Source organism: Cotesia glomerata, linkage group LG9, assembly GCF_020080835.1.
Source record: "Cotesia glomerata isolate CgM1 linkage group LG9, MPM_Cglom_v2.3, whole genome shotgun sequence".
Taxonomy (NCBI): Eukaryota; Metazoa; Arthropoda; class Insecta; order Hymenoptera; family Braconidae; genus Cotesia; species Cotesia glomerata.
This window is the reverse complement of record NC_058166.1, coordinates 19,265,093-19,285,598: the sequence shown is the minus strand read 5'-3', so window position 1 is coordinate 19,285,598 and position 20,506 is coordinate 19,265,093. Positions and strand designations below refer to the sequence as shown.

General features: G+C 29.6%; 1 protein-coding gene across 4 annotated transcripts in view; it reads left to right on the top strand.

The window, feature by feature from the left end:
• LOC123271792 (teneurin-a) overlaps positions 1–20,506 on the top strand; it is a 397,455-nt gene that overhangs the window by 351,029 nt on the left and 25,920 nt on the right. For all 4 annotated transcript variants that reach the window (XM_044738204.1, XM_044738203.1, XM_044738205.1 and 1 more), the window contains 4 exons: positions 5,216–5,487; positions 16,482–16,601; positions 17,701–18,392; positions 19,444–19,657. In XM_044738204.1, the coding sequence (XP_044594139.1) occupies positions 5,216–5,487; positions 16,482–16,601; positions 17,701–18,392; positions 19,444–19,657 (1,298 nt within the window). The remainder of the gene's footprint in view (positions 1–5,215; positions 5,488–16,481; positions 16,602–17,700; positions 18,393–19,443; positions 19,658–20,506) is intronic.

Below are 20,506 nucleotides of genomic sequence, written 5' to 3'. Positions count from 1 at the left end.
GAAGCTTTTACACTCGTGGCCTAAATTTATCAAAGTCAATATTAAAAGCTAATGGGCATTGTGACGCGATACAACCGATGTATATTGCATTGTAAGTGTCGGCTGAGTGGAAGATTGAACGATTCAACCACTCAGGACACTTTATTGATACATTTTATGTATACATATGTGGGCGTACGTGTGATCCAATTAGTTGAGTCTAGATTATATTATTGAACGTCAGAATAAATTTATGTCGGGTCAGTTTATTTTTTTTATTTATTATTAAATTATATTATATTATGTTTATTTTTATTTTATTAAGATATTGAACTTTGGAATTATTAAAATTATAATGAATATTTTATTATTAGATTATTTTGCTCCGGAAATCGATTGTATGTTTACAGAGGAAACTGTTGAAATAATTTTACTAAGAGTATTATTTATTTGCAATAAAAATATGACATGGAAAGATTTAATGAATACTAGCAATCTTGCAGTCACTATGTGACCTATAAATAAATAAAATTTTGTTTTATTAAATAATGACTTTTGTTAAATTGCACTGTACTTTTTTAAATATTGACGTTTTTAAATATATAAGCTCATCCCGATGTTACATTCATCAAGAGCTTTCATTTGAGTACCCACATGCATTTTTATATATTTTTCATATATACATATAATATATAAATATATGAAAAATTGATGTGGGTACTCAAATGAAAGGTCTCGATGAATATAATGTCAGGGTGAGCTTATCTCTTTAAAAATGTCAATAGTTCTCAAGACACAAGGTCATTTGTTGATTATTGACATTTTTAAAGATATAAGCTCATCCCGATGTTACACTCATTGAGACCTCTCATTTGAGTACCCACATGGCAATTTTTATATATTTTATATATATAGTATTTGTAAAATATATAAATATATAAAATATATGAAAAATTGATGTGGGTACTCAAATGAAAGGTCTCGATAAATATAATGTCAGGGTGAGCTTATCTCTTTAAAAATGTCAATAGTTCTCACGTAACAAGGTTATTTGTTGATTATTGGCATTTTTAAAGATATAAGCTCATCATGATGTTACACTTATTAAGACCTTTCATTTGAGTACCAACATGCATTTTTGATATATTTTTTATATATACATATATATATATAATATATATAAATATACAAAATATATGAAAAATTGATGTGGGTACTCAAATGAAAGGTCTTGATGAGTGTAATGTCAGGGTGCTTGTATCTTCAAAAATATCAATAGTTAACAAGATACAAGGTCATTTCTTAATTATTGACACTTTTAAAGATATAAGCTTATCCCGATGTTATACTCATCGAGACCTTTCATTTAAGTACTCACACGGCAATTTTTATATATTTTCTATATATATGGTATTTGTGAAATATATAAATATATAAAATATATGAAAAATTGATGTGGGTACTCAAATGAAAGGTCTCGATTAGTGTAACATCGGGATGAGCTTATATTTTTAAAAATGTCAATAATTCACAAGGTCATTTCTTAATTATTGACATTTTTAAAGATATAAGCTCATTCTAATGTTACACTCATCGAGACCTTTCATTTAAGTACCCACATAAATTTTTCATGTATTTTATATTTATGATATTTCTGATATTTGTGAAATATATAAAATATATAAAAAATTGATGTGGGTACTCAAATGAAAGGTCTTGATGAGTGTAACATTAAAATGAGCTTATATCTTTAAAAATGTCAATAGTTGACAAGATACAATGTCATTTCTTAATTATGTATCTAGAGAGATTTTCTTAATAATATAGATAATTCAATTTTTTTATCTCTTTAATTAGTGATTTAAAAATTTTTTGTTCATAAATTATTTATTAAATATCCATTCTATTCACAAAAATAATCTAAATCCCGTAAAATAAAACAGAATAAAAAAAATGTTATTTATTATAAAATAACTACAATAACGAGTTTACCAAAATAAAGAGGACAAAAAGTATCATGTAGACAGTGATTGTATGGTTCGGCGCGTATTAATGTAAATCGGTGTTATACATTGATGCAATCGACGCGTACCCATCATCCATGGTATATCAACAGTATTCCATAAATATACGTATATAGTTACGTAGCTATGTATATCCATATTTATTATATAGAGACGTATATATATCTACCAGGATAGAGTAGAGCTTTTGTTAAAATTTTTTTTCGCCCGTCGTTATTTTCTCTCATGCATATTTTTATCACTACACGCACTGCAGTTTTAACCGCACATGAATTATTAATGCTGCTATAAAATAAAAAAATAATTTATACATCAGAAAAATATCTGGAGAGTGAAACAATGCGGAAAAGTTTAAGAAAAAAAAAAAAAAAAAAAAAAGGAGAAAAAAAAGTTATTTTAATTAAACATCTATTAGATTTTGAGAGCCAAAATTAACTTGCTGGAGCACGTATCAGGGTTTAGTTTATTTCACGAAATAAATATACGTAATATTGATGTCGGTTGAATGTACGGGGATCAAAATATAAACGGGCAATTTCTTTTGTCTCAATATAAACGATAGGTGATAGGAAAACTGGCCGTCTTCCAGTGTACTAAAAAATATAAAGAAAAACAATACATAAAATAAGAAAAAGTAAACGGAAAAGAAAGAAAGGAAGAAATGCTTCTATTATTGCGCCATTAAACTTTTTCAAACCGTCAAGCTATTACTATTATAGTCACAGTCCCACTAGCGGTAGATATATACTACAAATACTACAGCAGCACCCTATACCCAGTCTTAACCTCAATCGCTTTGCTAAATTAATTCTCACCCGTTTTTATATATTTCCAAGTTAATGATATCAAGTTTGACAAAAAAAAGGTTATTTGTCGCATCATTTCATCTCTCTGTCCTTTGTCTCTTTTAACGTTGAGCCATTCGGAGCTCTGCCAGAAACACGTTCCAAATTTTTTTTACTCATAAAAAAGATATTGGCTTGTACTTAATCAACTATACGATAGTATATTTTTTTTATAAAAAAAAATTTTACATTTTTTATCGCTACACTCTCAAATAATTCCCTGCTTTAAAACTAATGACGCGTTACATTTTTATTAAATTAAACTCTCTTTATTTACTTGTTTGTTTCACTACCCAATCTTTTTTAAAAAAATACCCCATTAGTTTTTTATTTCACCATTTTTTTATGAAAAAAAAATTCAATTTTTTTCTTAAGAAAAAAATAAACTGTAATAAATAATAGTCGATTTATAATAAGTATTATAAATCAATCAAAAATTACCATTTCAAACAGTAAACTCGTGATTTTAATAATCACTATGTAATATTTATCATTTAAATGCTACAATTTATTCTTTACATAGAAGAAAATACTATTTCAAACAGTAACATTTGCTATGTCAATGTCTAAAATGTCAAAGTTTAATAATTAAGAATTTAGACTGATATTTATCATTTCGTAACTAGAAAATGATCTTATGATATGTAAAAAGTATAAAATACAGTTACTAAATTTTTAATACAAGCAACGGCAATATTTACAAAGTAAAATGGTAAATTTTAAACGCAACGCTAAAAATCATGACACCAAAGATGAAAATAAAGTTAGCCGACATCTAAAAAATTTATATTATTTTTTTTATTTAAAAATTATTACAAAAAGAATAATTTTTTCATTTGTTAAAAACTTCAAAAACTACAAGTGCAATTTTTAAAAAATATTTTTTAGTTATAAATTAATAAATTAAGCAAAATAAAAAAATCAAAAATGTCGGCTAACTTTATTATTATACACTAAAGTTAGCAGACGTCTAAAAATTTTTTATTTATTTTTATTAATTAAATTACAACTAAAAAGATATTTATAAAAAATTGCACTTATAGTTTTTTGAGTTTTTTACATGTGAAATTTTTTTTTAATTGTTTAATTGAAATTTTTTCAATAAAAAAATTTCTAAAAATTTTTTAATGTCGGCTAACTTTATTTTCATTAAAAATCAAATTATAATTATTGACTTGCTTGGACTGGTAAAATATATATTTTAATCGTAGAATTTTTACTATTTCATATGTTAAATTCTCCTAGAGTTTCCCCTTCTTCCCATAGTATAAACTATGTATTGAAACGGCAATTTTTACTGTTTGAAACTGTAATTTTTTAAGATAGAGTCGTTATTTACGACTAATCACTTATTTTCGTTATTAAATATTATAAATTGTGGCTTTTACACTTTTTAGATTAAATTCTGTAATATTTATATTTTTTCCACCCTTGTGTCCGCTTTTCTGTTTGAAACCATAAAAATTAACCTTAATCCGAGTGAATATTTTAGTTTACTTCTTTCCATGCAAGACAATTAATCACTAATAGTTAAATTCAAAGTTTCACAATAAATAAATTAATAAAAAAAAAAAGCCTCTGTCAGCAAATGTTTCCACTTGAAAAAAATATTGAGTAATCCAACAAAGAAAAAAAAAATAACAGATTGCCGGACAATTAAATTATTAGAAGAAAAAAAAATAAAGTATGGGGGCTGTATACTATTGTACGTCCCTCAAAGCTTGTTATAATATAAACTTCTCTACACACGTATTTCTAAGCCAGCTAAAACCACTCTGTCACTCCCCAATATTATTTATGGAATTTAAATGACGTTCTATTATTAAAATCTCCCGAATAGTTGCGGTTTCCAAATTCAACTTTGTCTATTCACGAATTCATCCGATTATCGAACAATAATTATATTTACCCGGTCCTTAAATTCTCCAGTCCCGAGTAAAGTAAAAAATTAGAAAAAAAAAACGTCCATGTGAATGTCGACAGTCATAAATATCGACAATGACGAAGATAAAACTAGTGACACGGGTCGACGTGCCCTTAAGCTCCGATACGTATGACAATTCTCTTTTTTTTTCACCCCTTGAACAACTACCAGAGTATAAAGTATAAAGTATATACCATACAACTCTCACCCTCTGAAAGATTTATAAGAGACTCCAAAATGTACTTTTTTTTTCCAGATCTTGTCTCTTTAATTCCGAAAAAAGCGACCTACACATCACTCCAGAGCTTAATATTTTTTACCCCGGCCTTTAATACGCAATAACGATAGATCTTCGGTATCTCGACAGTTAATAATGTCCCCAATAAAATAAACCTACAACAAATCCGAGGGTCATTAATCAAAAATCAATTTTTCCATTGCAGACTCCCGCCTCCGCAGCAGCAGGTGACCGTCGGCTCCCTCGGAGGCATGGTGGGCCCCGGAAACGGCACAGGCACCACTGGAGCCCAAGGGCAGCCTCTGGTGATGCCCAGCTTTCCAGTTCGGGCGGCCGTGGGGCCTCACTACTCGCCGTACTCGCCATCGAGGTTCCACATTGACAAGCGATGTCAGCACAGATGCTCCTGGAAGTGTTTCTCCGTCGCACTGATCTTACTCACCGTCGCTTTGACTGCGATCTTGGCGTACTTTGCAGGTATGTGAAAAAAAAAAAAATTGTGAACTATAAATAAATGAAATTTTAATTTATTAAATAATGACTTTTGTTAAATTGTACTGTACTTTCTTAACTATTGATGTTTTTAAAGATATAAGCTCATCACGATGTTACACTCATCAAGAGCTTTCATTGGAGTACCCACATGCATTTTTATATATTTTTCATATATTCATATATATAATATATATAAATATATAAAATATATGAAAAATTGATGTGGGTACTCAAATGAAAAGTCTCGATGAGTGTAACATCGGGATGAGCTTATATCTTTAAAAATTTCAATAGTTGACTAGACACAAGGTCATTTCTTAATTATTGACATTTTTAAAGATATAAGCTCATCCTGGTGTTACACTCATCGAGACCTTTCATTTAAATGCCCACATGGCAATTTTTATATATTTTATATATATAGTATTTGTGGAATATATAAATATATAAAATATATGAAAAATCGATGTGGGTACTCAAATGAAAGGTCTTAATGAGTGTAACATCGGGATAAGCTTATAGGTTTAAAAATGTCAATAGTTGACAAGATACAAGGTCATTTTTTAATTATTGACATTTTTAAAGATATAAGCTCATTCTGATGTTACACTCATCGAGACCTTTCATTTAAGTACCCACATCAATTTTTCATATATTTTATATATTCACATATACTATATATATATATATATATATATATATATATATATATATATATATATATATATATATATATATATATATATATATATATATATATATATATATATATATCAAAATGCATGTAGGTATTCAAATGAAAGGTTTCAATGAGTGCAACATCATGATGAGCTTATATCTTTAAAAATGTCAATAATTGACAAGATACAATATAATTTCTTAATTATTGACATTTCTAAAGATATAAGCTCATCCCGATGTTATACTCATCGAGACCTTTCATTTAAGTACCCACATGGCAATTTTTATATATTTTATATATATATGGTATTTGTAAAATATATAAATATATAAAATATATAAAAAATTGATGTGGGTACTCAAATGAAAGGTCCTGATGAGTGTAACATCGGGATGAGCTTATATCTTTAAAAATGTCAATAGCTCAGGAGATACAAGGTCATTTCTTAATTATGTGTACTTTTCCGATACCAAATTTAACTATAAAAACCCATTTTATCACATAAATACACTGGCCACAAAATTCTCTTAAGAATGATAAAATACAAATTGTACCCATCAATTTATGAGAGTTAAAAACTGAATCTTGGAGCAGTTTTTTAAATGGAGGTCACGTTTTATTTTCGGTGGGACGAACCAATCAAGCCACGGTCTGCATAAGTTGTGTTGTCAATGGAGCGTCGATGCAAACGCGAATAAGAGCCTGGGCTCTCAATAAGCCAATAGACCGTTAACGATTTGGCTTAATGAGGGTGCCTTTAGCTTTGGCCCGGCGTCTTAATCGCCGGGTCGACGGCCCTAGTCACTAAATACTGCTCTTGGGCTTGCTATTGCTCTAACTTAACTCAACTCTCCTTCCTTTTTCTTCTCACTTGGGTTATCTTTTAAGTAGATCTCCATGTCTTCCTCCCGAAATCGATTATTTCTAGAGTGCCAAGTCGGAAAGTTGCCACGAGGGAGGAATATTTAACCGTTACATAATAAATGTATTTGGTAATATTGTCACGAGGGATTTCCCATGACAAAATACTAAAATTTTATCATAATCTAAGTAAAATTTCCCCCGTAGTATACACTAATCGCGGCTATTTGGTATCATTCTTCAGGTTATGGGTAGCAATCACTGACCCTACTTCCTAATTCTGATTACCTAATTCTGACCGCTCGACAAGACCAACTGTCACTAGTTTTCTCCTCTTTTATGTTTTGTTCTAGCGTTTTTATCCTCTTGAATTTATTCTTTGCTTGCTCATCAATAAAATCTTCACGTCTAGTATAGAGTTTTTTTTTTTTTTTTTTTTTTTTTTACACCAGCAATAAAAAGGTCCGCTGGCGGTTTTTCTGTAGTGGGTTTATTTATGTACGTATATATACACTCAATTTAAATTCATAAGATAATTAAAGCGGTGTTGACGGGGAGTTAATATGTAAATGTTGGTGCGATATTTCTTGAGGCGATACCAAATGAAAGATTAAAACCGGGAAGGAGTTAAATTGATGAATTTTCATGAACGACTCTTAAACGGGAGTTTAGTTTATGGAGAATAAAAAGGTAAAGGTAAAAAGAGGAAAGGAGAATCGATAAAAAAATTTCAGGATTTAGCTTCCTCATTTGGTAGTCTGTCCAAGCAGATACGAAAATCCGGGACGACGGTCAAGGTTCTGGAAATGTGTAAGGTAGGATGATTTATCCCTAGGAAAGTGGATGGAAATAAATGGGATTGAAGAGCCATAGAAAATGGATAAAAAGGAATATACCATGAGCCCATATCCTCTTCTTCCTTTTTCATACTCCTCATCTTCGTAGGTAGGTTGATACTCGTCCCTCCTGGTCCTCCTGTTTCAGCTCTCCGTATAATACTTGTCGCAGAACAACGAATTTAAAACCCTCGAAAAGGTACAGTGTAGAAGAGAAGAGAGTAAAGTTATTTCTGGTGCACTTGCATATTCTGGTAAATCGACTGGAGAATCCAATCTGGCTGTTTGCCGTTGCATTCGTTTAATCCACCCTTTTTACTCCCTACTTCACGCGTTAAACTTTTTGAATCTCCAGTCAGACTTATTTATCTTATAACTGACAGCCCTATTATTCTCCCCGATATTTTCCGATCCTCTTTTTGTTTTTTCTTCTTTATTTTAAACAATCATGTTTGCTTTTCAACCGAGCAATTATTTTTCTAGCCCAAACTTTGGTCTGTCCGTTTAGTTGTTTTGCTTTAATTTAAATCCACATGGAAAAAAGTAAACTAAAATTCACTCGGATTCTGGTTAATTTTATAGTTTCAAACAGTAAAGCAGACACAAGGGTGGCAAAAAAATAAATATTACAGAATTTAATCTAATAAGTGTAAAAGCTACAATTTATAATATTTAATAACGAAAATAAGTAATTAGTAGTAAATAACGACTCTATCTTAAAAAAGTACAGTTTCAAACAGTAAAAATTGCCGTTTCAATACATAGTTTATACTATGAGAAGAAGGGGAAACTCTAGGAGAATTTAACATTTGAAACAGTAAAAATTCTACGATTAAAATATATATTTTACCAGTCCAAGCAAGTCAATAATTATAGTTTGATTTTTAATGAAAATAAAGTTAGCCGACATTAAAAAGTTTTTAGAAATTATTTTATTGAAAAAATTTCAATTAAACAATTAAAAAAAAAATTTCACATGCAAAAAACTCAAAAAACTATAAGTGCAATTTTTTATAAATATCTTTTTAGTTGTAATTTAATTAATAAAAATAAATAAAAAATTTTTAGACGTTTGCTAACTTTAGTGTATAATAATAAAGTTAGCCGACATTTTTAATTTTTTTATTTTGCTTAATTTATTAATTTATAACTAAAAAATATTTTTTAAAAATTGCACTTGTAGTTTTTGAAGTTTTTAACAAATGAAAAAATTATTTTTTTGCAATAATTTTTTAATAAAAAAAATAATATAAATTTTTTAGATGTCGGCTAACTTTATTTTCATCTTTGGTGTCATGATTTTTAGCGTTGCGTTTAAAATTTACCATTTTACTTTGTAAATATTGACGTTGCTTGTATAGAAAATTTAGTAGCTGTATTTTACACTTTTTACATATGATAAGATCATTTTTTAGGTACGAAATGATAAATATCAAAGTCTAAATTCTTAATTATTTAATTTAAATCCACGGCTTCTTGTCTGGTAAAAATAAAAAATAAAAGTTTTATTCCATTAAAGAGCACTTAAAAGAGGATTTTAATAGAGAGTTATCATTTGTTTAGATAAAATAATCCGGGAAATAGCTTTCGAAAAGTTTAAACAGAGTTATCTGACCCTCGTCATGAGGAAATCCAAGAAGCACGTATCACTAGCAGCAGACGTCCTCCATAACTACAATCATCGATCCAATGAGACACACAGGTGCAAAAGGTTACGGAAACTGTTGGGAATTGGGTCTCTTTGCCAGCCAGTAACTACTGCTGGCGCTTCTGGCGCTTCCAATAAACTACAGAAAAATAACCTCTTAATGTGTGCCATGAAATTCTCGGCAATTTCGCTGGGATCAATCGTTAAACTCCTGCTGCAGTATCTCGACAAATAATAAAACCAATGTTTTATTTTTCAATCCCCAAATCCCCGAAGACTTTTATTTTATTTAATATCTACTGTAATTAAAATTATTTTATCAGTATTGTAAAAATATCGCGCCTGACGTTTTGACGGGAAGTTGTGTACAGCTGGATGATAAGTCCCGAATGGTTGGATGGATTATCCGGTGATAATCCAGTGAATATAACTGCGGAATTTTAGTTCTGGTATCATCGATTCCCGAGCTGCTGCACCAACTTCTCAAACTGGTAATACGTGTATATAATAGTTCGGGTAGATGTAATTGAAAAAGTTACTAAGGTATGGATAGATAGAGTTGAATACTTACCGGTAATACATCTGATATCATATTTGCCTTCATTCTTATCCCTTTTTTATTCCAATTTATCAAGAATCCTCTTAGCGAGATTTGTAAATCTAAAATATTGAGTTCAATAAAGATAACTGCTTCTTTGCAAGCTAATCAATTGGAAAAATATTTATTTTTATTGATAAAAATTCTAGATTTTTTATCATTACACAGAAAGAAAAATTGATTGACTGGAGAACAAAATTATTGGCTCAAGAAAATTTTCTGGGGCCTGAAGAAAGACCGAAGTTATTGAATTAAAAAAAAAATAATTTAATAAATAATAATTTGATCTTGCCATTTGACATGTTAATCAATGAAAATTTACTTCTATCTTTATATTTAATTTTTCATCAAGAACTAAATTTTTTGGAGCAAAAAGCCGGATTTTTTTCAAAACAACATTTTTTTTACTGAAATAAATTTTCTTGGATCAAGATACGTATTCTTTGAAGCAAGAGAATTAATTTTGTTGGAATAAGTGAAATTTCTTATCAAAAAAAATTTTTTTTTCGCTCAAAAAAATAATTAGGAAGAAAAATATATTCTTGATAATTTTCAAGAATTGATCGAATTAATCAAAGTATTTTTTGTTTAATTCAAATGAACCTATTCGTTTGTTAATCTATAAAAATTAATTCCAACATTTTATTATCATGATAGATATTGATATTCTTTTGTCAAAAAACCAAAATTTTCTCAGTATAGAATTTCGATTAAATTAAAACAAAGGTTCGCTCGCTTCTTTAAGTTCTTTGTCGGGTTTTTTGATAAACAAATGATTCCGCAGTTGACTGGAACTGAATTTCACAATAGTTACTAACGCAGGGCCGACTAGACCCTCAAAGGAATAGTCTTTATGCAGACACGTTAGTATTGGATCTGCGGTTTCCTCCCCTCGCCTTTCTATTCCCGATAAGGGCTTGGTCTGTACCAGCGCCGTGTACTCTGAAAGTTATTTTTCAGTTTTAACTTTGCAAAACAGTATTTCCTTGTTGGTAAATACGAAATGTCAAAAGTTTTAAAGTTTACCGTGTCCATAAAATTCAATATTCTCACCCTTATGAATACACAACTTTTCAAATACAATATTAGCTATATATGATTAACTTTAATTTATTTATTTTTCAATACTGACGTCAATGAGTCCACACTATTGTATTGGATTTTCCGGTTAAGGTTTGTTACGAGGCAAAAACAGTCACAACCCGAGTCAGAATAATGAACCTATATGAGCCTACATGAATCTACATGAGCCTACAGGATAATTTTCGATTGTTTTGATCGATATTATCCAATTTATAAATTGAATTTTTAAGTTTTTTTGTCAATAATTTTTTAGTTACTATTTAAATTCATTTGTATTGTACTATTTAATATTGGTATGAGTATATTCTGTGAGGTTATATTGATCAATCAAAACAATTAAAGATAAAAATATCGATTAAAACAATTAAAAATTGTCCTGTAGGCTCATGTAGGTTCATGTAGGCTTATGTAGGTTCATTATTCTGACTCGGGAAAGAGGCTGAAAAATAAAATGTCATTACATTACATTACATTAGTTTATTAAAAAAAATAAAATAAAGTTTTTATGATAATAATATAGCAACAACACCGGGATAAAAATATAATTTTTATATCACTGATAGAAGAAAATTAGGATTTAGTTCTATTTAATAAGATTTAGTAACAGATACTAAATGATTTAGTAACAAACCTTTCATTACCAAATATTTAGTAATAGGTACTAAATCATTTATTAAAGCCCATTTAGTTCCACCAAATAAATATTTAGTAGTATTTAATAAATGATTTATTGCTACTCAATCAATCGTTTATTGGTATCAAAGAAATTAATTTTTTAACTAATTTTAGCGTGTAAATATTAATATAAATTTTAATAAATTAAAATAATTTTAAGTAAAAATATAAGGTATTATAAAGAAAATAATCTCATTAAATTATATTTTTTTGTTTGAGACATTTATTAAATTTTAAATTAAACAAGTTTTTAACATATCAATAATAGACTAATTGAAAAATTTTAACTAAACTCCACTGAGAAAAGGCATAAATAGAAGACATTTAATGGGAGTATGTGTGTTTTCAAAGGGAAGATAAATCTTACAAAATCGAACTGAATAAAATAATCTAAGTCAGTGAATAGGTTATGTATCACTCGCATGAAAAAACTATATATGGCTGAACATATATGGAAAGTTGTATGGGGAATATGTGATCATATATATATATATATATATGAAATAATAAATGTTTTGTTTATATAATGAAGATATATTTGATTCAATATAAGTTCAAATATATTAGTGCCGTATATTACTTAGTATATGTTATAAAATATACTATTATTATATAAAAATTACTTATATAGAAAACTATATAATAGATAAATATATTTTTCGTAAAATATATATTGAGATAGATTATTACTGTATACTTTCATTTATAAAATTTCAATTATACGGCAATATATAATTGAGGAGGATGGTTTTACTTGTATCACTGTAGAGTGTTTTACAAGGGAGGGTGGGGAATTATTGTCTCTCCACTTTTTTTCTCCGCAATATAGTCTCTCAACCCCGTCATTATAACTTTCAACCACTTTTTCGTCCCCACCCCCCTGCATGTCGGGATTTTTTCTTTCATGCCCGACACACATGTGCTGCGACTGTGGCCGACTTACGCGTTATAATCAGTACCTGCATTTGCATTACGGTCTTAAATAGTATGGAGGTACTTCTATAATGACATTTTACCTCCATAACTATATGGGAAAACCACAGAAAACCCGACCGGTACAGAGGCTGGCAATGAAACGCAGATATTCTTAGTTTATAATCATTGAAAAATATTGGTGCGCGCCGGAATCGAACCCTGGTCCCACTCTTTCGAAATGCAGGTATCGAGCCGATTAGGCTATTGCCAACCTTACGGCAATATATATTATTTTATTATAAAATACCATACATAATACCAGATATTTATAATATGTCAAAATAGGTCAAAACGGAAAGATTAATGAAAAAAAAAAAAAATTAATAGTTTGTCGTATATCTTAAGTTTCAAGAGCAACTTGATCAATCGAGTTTACGGTCGAAGCAAATCTGAATTTCAGTAAATTAGTAACACATCACGAAATATTTTCTCTTTTTTTATAACTTTTTTTCAGAGAATTATTTGGCCTCAGCATTCTATTGTAATTTTGGTATTAATGCCAATATTAAAATTATATTGAACATATAATTTAAAGTATATTTTAAATTATACACAGAAAAAAAAATTTCTTGACAGGAGAATCAAATTCTTGGCTCAAGTAAATTTGTCGGGTGCCCGAAGGAAGACCGAAGTTGTCTTGGCCGAAGTAAAAATTTTTCTTGAAATTCTATTCTTGGTGGAAGTAATTTTTCTTGATTCAAATTATCATAAATACTTGATACAATAAATTTTTATATTGGATCAAGATTTTTAGATACTTTAGGGAAGCAGCGCCACCTACTTCAACTGAGAAAAAAATTTTCTCACCTTGAGAAAATTTTTCTCGAGAATATTTGATACCCATTTTGTATTATTTTAGCGTGCAATTATACATATTGAATGAAAGAAAATGGTTCAATATTATTTGATCTTCCCATTTGACATGTTCGTCAATAAAAATATTAATGAAAATTTATTATCGAGATATTTAATTTTTTCGAGCAAGAGAAAAATTTTCTCAAAACAAGAAAATTTTCTTGATCTAAATAAATTGTCTTGGATCAAGATACGTATTTCTTGAAGCAAGAGAATTAATTTTGTTGGGATAAGTGAAATTTCTTGTGTCAAAAAAAAATTTCTTTTTCGCCCAAGAAAATAATTAGCAAGAAAAATATATTCTTGGTTCAAGTGAACCATTCTTTCTGTATACTGAAAAATACATTGTTCTTATACTATTTATAATATAGTGTTAATTATAATATGTACGATATATTGTAATTGTAATTGTAATTGTAATTTATTGAAAGAGGCCGTAGGACGTAGTCCTCTAACGGCCAAAAGCATAAACAGAGTATACAAAATATCTTAAAATTAAGTACAGATCAATATAATTTTAAGTAAAAATCAAAAACAAAAAGTGCTCATAAGCTATTATCGACAATCAAAATAGATTCCTATAATGTTAATGTTAATATTGATAGGTCTCTCAACGTCAATTTTATCACAATAATATAAATTTAATTAATCAAGATTAATAATGAATACTGAAACAAAAACAGTCTACTTCAAGTCTTATACCATATTGCACAGGATAGCAAATAACTAAATTGCACTTGGTCAAAAATGCAGAATACACACTTAGAGATCGGCACGCTCAGTAGCTAATAAGTGTTTATAACAACTTGTTTTAAATATAGCTAGTGAGTCAGCTGCTGTTATTGATGGTGGCAAGGAATTCCAAAAGGAAGTCCCCAGAACCACAAAGGAGTGCTGAAGAATTCATTCAAAAAAAAAAAAATTTTATTTTGTTGAGGAAATTTTTTATGAAAATTATTTTTATTCTGAGTAATTTTTTTTTTTTCTAAAATTACAATTATAAATATTATTATTATTATTATTATTATTATTATTATTATTATTATTATTATTATTATTATTATTATTATTATTACGTGGAATCGGCGTCAGAAGTGTATCAGTCCGATTATTGTCCCTATGTCTCGCGACATTATGGTTCATCCTTATTCTATCCTTTAACAAAGCATTTTTATTCATGACTAACATTCCGTAATAAATGCAGCCCATCAGGTGAAGCCGACGATGATATGGCGAAAGCCACCCAAGATCAAGCCGCGGTCCATATTGAATCATATATAGCTGAAAATATAATTTAAATATATGTTATGAGTATAACATCAATACATAATACTACATACATCATTATTGTATATGTGAAACGGCAAAATTTTGCATATGGGTCCTTATATAATCACATATATTTTTATATATGTAAAATATAATTTTTTGTATATGATGAAGGACATATAACTTTTTCATGCAGGCACATAAACATTGGAATTAAAGCATAGCCATCTACCGACAATACTTAATAAAGAAATATTTAGTACCTGTTACTAAATATTATTTGGTGGAAATAAATATTTATTTCCATGTAATAAGAATTTGTTCATATAAAGAAATCATTTATTAAATTGTAATATTGATGGGCACAAAATATTTGTTTCTCTCAAATAAATGAATAAAAATTTTGTTACTAAATCCTTCTATCAGTGTAAGGTTGGTTGGTTGGGTTACGAGGCACAAAGGGGTTGAAAAATAAAATGTCATTACATTACATTAGTTTATTAAAAAAAAAAAAAAAAAAAACTTTTTATGATGATAATAATAGCAACAACGCCGGGATAAAAGTATAATTTTTATAAATATAAATGAGTTTTACGAAATTAGATATTACCTCAGCGGCGTGAAATAAAATAATTATCGATAATCTTGTGAACAAAGCAAAGGGGTGTTACGAAAAAAAAAAAAAAAAGAACAGTTTACGCGTGAATTTAAATCTCTCTGACGTGTGAGATAATACACAGGCGTATATATGTACACAATTATTGGAATTTTCGCATAAAGAGATTCACTCAGAGTGAGAGTACACCAGAGAAATGAATCCAAATGAAATTTCGACAAATCTCATTGTACAACCCTTTGTTTTCCTCTGGCCGTTTGGGTACTGCCAGAATTAAACGAAATTGAAATAAAAGAAGAGTAGAAAATAAAATAAAATAAAAAAAGAGAGGAGAGTGTAATGAAAATTGAAAATAAAAGGTCGGCAAAACGTTCGCTAAATGTGAATTCAAATGGCTTTGGAGATTCTCAATAGCACGCAAGCTAGTCAGCCCACTCGGCATTTACAATCCCGCCGACTTTTTATTTTACATTTTCAAAACACACCGTTGAGCGACTTTTTGATAACAATCCTATGGATTATCTCACACATATATATATATATATATAGACGCTAGTTGTATGAATTTTTGACAAATTATATATTGACTCGTCAAGAGATTTCTATTGAAAAGCCGAGTCTGAGAACGAAACTAATATGTCTCTCCCGCAAGTTGTAATCATTAAACACTTATATCTTCTAGCCTAACTACACTTACCAATACTCGAGACTCTTCCCTTCTGTTTGGCTGTCTCTCCTATCTTTATCTTATCCACCGAGTTAATCTCCAAATTGATTCTTTTAATTTATGACCCACATAAATTCTCTCACTTGGCTGTAAATATTAAATAAAAGATTCTAAATTGATATTTAATGAATATACTTGATTATTGTTACAGCTGTGAGCTCAATGCGACCAATAGACAACGCGAATTGCATTCTGGACCAAGATTTGAAGACAGTGACCCATGAGAACACAAATATTCACGATTCGATTTCTACTCAATTGCCGACAGAAGGTACAATTAATTTTATTCGGTCTAAAAGGATTATTAAATAATGATTTTTGTTAAATTGCACTGTACTTTCTTAAACATTGACGTTTTTAAATATATAAGCTCATCCTGATGTTATACTCATCAAGAGCTTTCATTTGAGTACCCACATGCATTTTCATATATTTTTCATATATACATATACATAAATATATGAAATATATGAGAAATTGATGTGGGTACTCAAATGAAAGGTCTAGATGAGTGTAACATCGGGATGAGCTTATATCTTTAAAAATGTCAATAGTTCACAAAATACAAGGTCATGTCTTAATTATTGACATTTTTTAAGATATAAGCTCATCCTGACATTGCACTCATCGAGACCTTTCATTTGAGTACCCACATCAATTTTTCATATATTTTATATATTTATATATTTGTATATGAATATATGAAAAATATATCAAATATGCATGTGGGTAATCAAATGAAAGATCTCGATGAGTTTAACATCATGATGAGCTTATACCTTAAAAAATATCAATAATTAAGAAATGACCTTGTATTTTGTGAACCATTGATATTTTTAAAGATATAAGCTCATCCCGATGTTACACTCATTGAGACCTTTCATTTGAGTACCCACAAGAATTTTTTATATATTTCTCATATATGCATATATATAATATATATAAATATATGAAATATATGTAAAATTGATGTGGGTACTCAAATGAAAGGTCTCGATGAGTGTAACATCGGGATGAGCTTATATCTTTAAAAATGTCAATGGTTCACAAAATACAAGATCATTTCTTAATTATTGATATTTTTTAAGATATAAGCTCATCATGATGTTAAGCTCATCGAGATCTTTTATTTGAGTACCCACATGCATATTTGATATATTTTTCATATATTCATATATAAATATATAAATATATAAAATATATGAAAAATTGATGTGGGTACTCAAATGAAAGGTCTCGATAAGTGCAATGTCAGGATGAGCTTATATCTGTAAAAATGTCAATAGTTTATGAGTTACAAGGTCATTTCTTAATTATGTGTACTTTTCCAACGATACCAAATTTAACTAATTAAAATTTATTATAATCAGAATCTCTGCCGACAAGTACGGCCGAGCACTCGAGCGCATCCGACAGCAGCAGTGGAGAGCAACAGAGTGACCCTCAGACCCAGCAATCTGCCCAACAATGGCCAGCAGTGTTGGAACTCAAGGCTTACGACGTCGCCCACTTCGCAACGATTCTTCCGTACAACTTCTGGCATTCCGAGTTCCGTAACAAGCAGGCGGCATTCATCAGACTTAACTTAACGCTGCCCTGGAGTGCTAACTTTGCCGTGTACGGACGCCGAAATGTCGCGCCAAGTGTCACCCAGTACGACTTTGTTAAATTCGTACGCGGAGGCCGCGTAGACCAGCGGTCCAAGCGACAAGTGATCCCCGGCGCGGTCAGTTTTATGGAGGAGTCAATTATGCACGAGGAAGTCCGCTCGGTCGACGAGCGTGCCAGTCCGGGTAATCGGGATAACAACGACGATATCGATAACTACCCGCATATCTTGATGAAGAGGCAAACACACGAGCCACTGTATGTCAATGTCAGTTTATTACAGTACCTCGATACCGGACGCTGGTTCCTATCTGTTTATAATGATGAGTTACGGCCGTACAAAGTTACGCTCGTTGTCACCGTAGCTGAGGGTGTTTCTACAACATGTCCTAATGATTGCTCTGGACACGGCTCTTGTTATCTCGGCAAATGTGATTGTGTTGACGGTTATCAGGTACTTCAATATTAATCAGTTAATTTATTTTGTTTTTTGTTACTTTTATCGAAACTAGCAACCTAACAGTCACTATGTGACTTATGAACTATAAATAAAGTTAATTTTGCTTTAATAAGTAATGACTTGTGTTCAATTGCACTGTACTTTTTTAAATATTGACGTTTTTGAAGATATAAGCTCATCTTGATGTTACACCTATCAAGAGCTTTCATTTGAGTACCCACATGGAAATTTTTATATATTTTATATATATGGTATTTTTGAAATATATAAATATATAAAATATATGAAAAATTGATGTGGGTACTTAAATGAAAGGTCTTGATGAGTGTAACATCGGGATGAGCTTATATCTTTAAAAATGTCAATAGTTCTCAAGATACAAGGTCATTTCTTAATTCTTGACATTTTTAAAGATATAAGCTCATCCCGATGTTACACTCATCGAGACCTTTCATTTAAGTACCCACACGGCAATTTTTATATATTTTATATATATAGTATTTGTGAAGTATATAAATATATAAAATATATGAAAAATTGATGTGGGTACTCAAATGAAAGGTCTTGATGAGTGTAACATCGGGATGAGCTTATATCTTTAAAAATGTCAATAGTTCACAAAATATAAGATAATTTCTTAATTATTGACATTTTTCAAGATATAAGCTCATCATGATGTTACACTCATCGAGACCTTTCATTTAAGTACCCACAATAATTTTTAATATATTTTTCATATATGCATATATATAATATATATAAATATATGAAATATATGAAAAATTGATGTGGGTACTTAAATGAAAGGTCTTGATGAGTGTAACATCAGGATGAGCTTATATCTATAAAAATGTCAATAGTTCACAAGATACAAAGTCATTTCTTAATTATGTATCTATAGAGATAAAGCAGCCTAAATTTCAGAATTTCTAACTTTAATTTTATAGCAATTAAATTACTAGCAAAAATTTTAAAAAGCACTTTTCTTTATTGCAATTGATTTATTTATCATAATTATTTTTCAATAACGCTGATTAAATTTTAGGGAGCTGATTGTAGCAAGAGCGTTTGTCCAGTGCTGTGCTCGTCTCACGGACAATACGGAGGCGGGATTTGTCACTGTGAAGAAGGGTGGAAGGGTTTAGAATGTGACATTCCACTGGGTGATTGTCAGGTTCCTGATTGCAATTCACATGGACAATGTGTTAGAGGGTCTTGTGTCTGTAATCCCGGATGGAAGGGCGAGTTTTGCGGAGACCGTAAGTACTTTTATTTATATTTAACAATTAACGTCTGGACTTTTTCCGTAGCTTCCTCGTAAATTATTTAATTCACTTCTTAATTGAGTCGAGCAATTAATTGTCTCGAGCTCCTAATGGTCTACCATTTTGCTAGATCCATATAAATATATACACATACAATACCATACATAGACCGGTGGGGTATGACCTATAATTAATGCCAGGATTTGCGGGAATGATGAATTTATATGTGGCCGAGTTGGGGAGGGCCTACACTGCTAGATTTCCTTCTCGCAAAGATTTACATAAATATTCCGTAGATTTTCCCAGAACCGTTATGTCACTCGGTATACTCTTTCTGGTTGTACTCTATTCCATATCCACCCCCACGTCTCATATAATGCGATGCGCGTTGGATACGATTCTATTACTCTACTCGAGAAATAAATTCCGGATGGCTGACGATGTAAAGAAGAAAATATTATTATATAAAACCTACTATTCACAAATTCATACTAACTCTACTTATTTCGTTATATACATATAATAATAATAATAATAATAATAATAATAATATCCATCGCATTATATTTCAACGGCCATTGTACAGGATGGAAAAATTTTTAAAATACTATATAACAACTAGATAGATTTATTATTCAAATTTATACTTATTCCACTATTACATTATACTTACCCATACATTTAAGGGACAACCCTTATAAATTTTTTTCTTTTTAGGCATCGGATACACTATAAAAAAATTTTTTTATAGTTAAAAATAATTAGACTTATTTTTATTGGGTAAAAAAATGAAAATTATTATAATTTAAAACGATAAAAAATATTATTATTTTTTTGGCTATA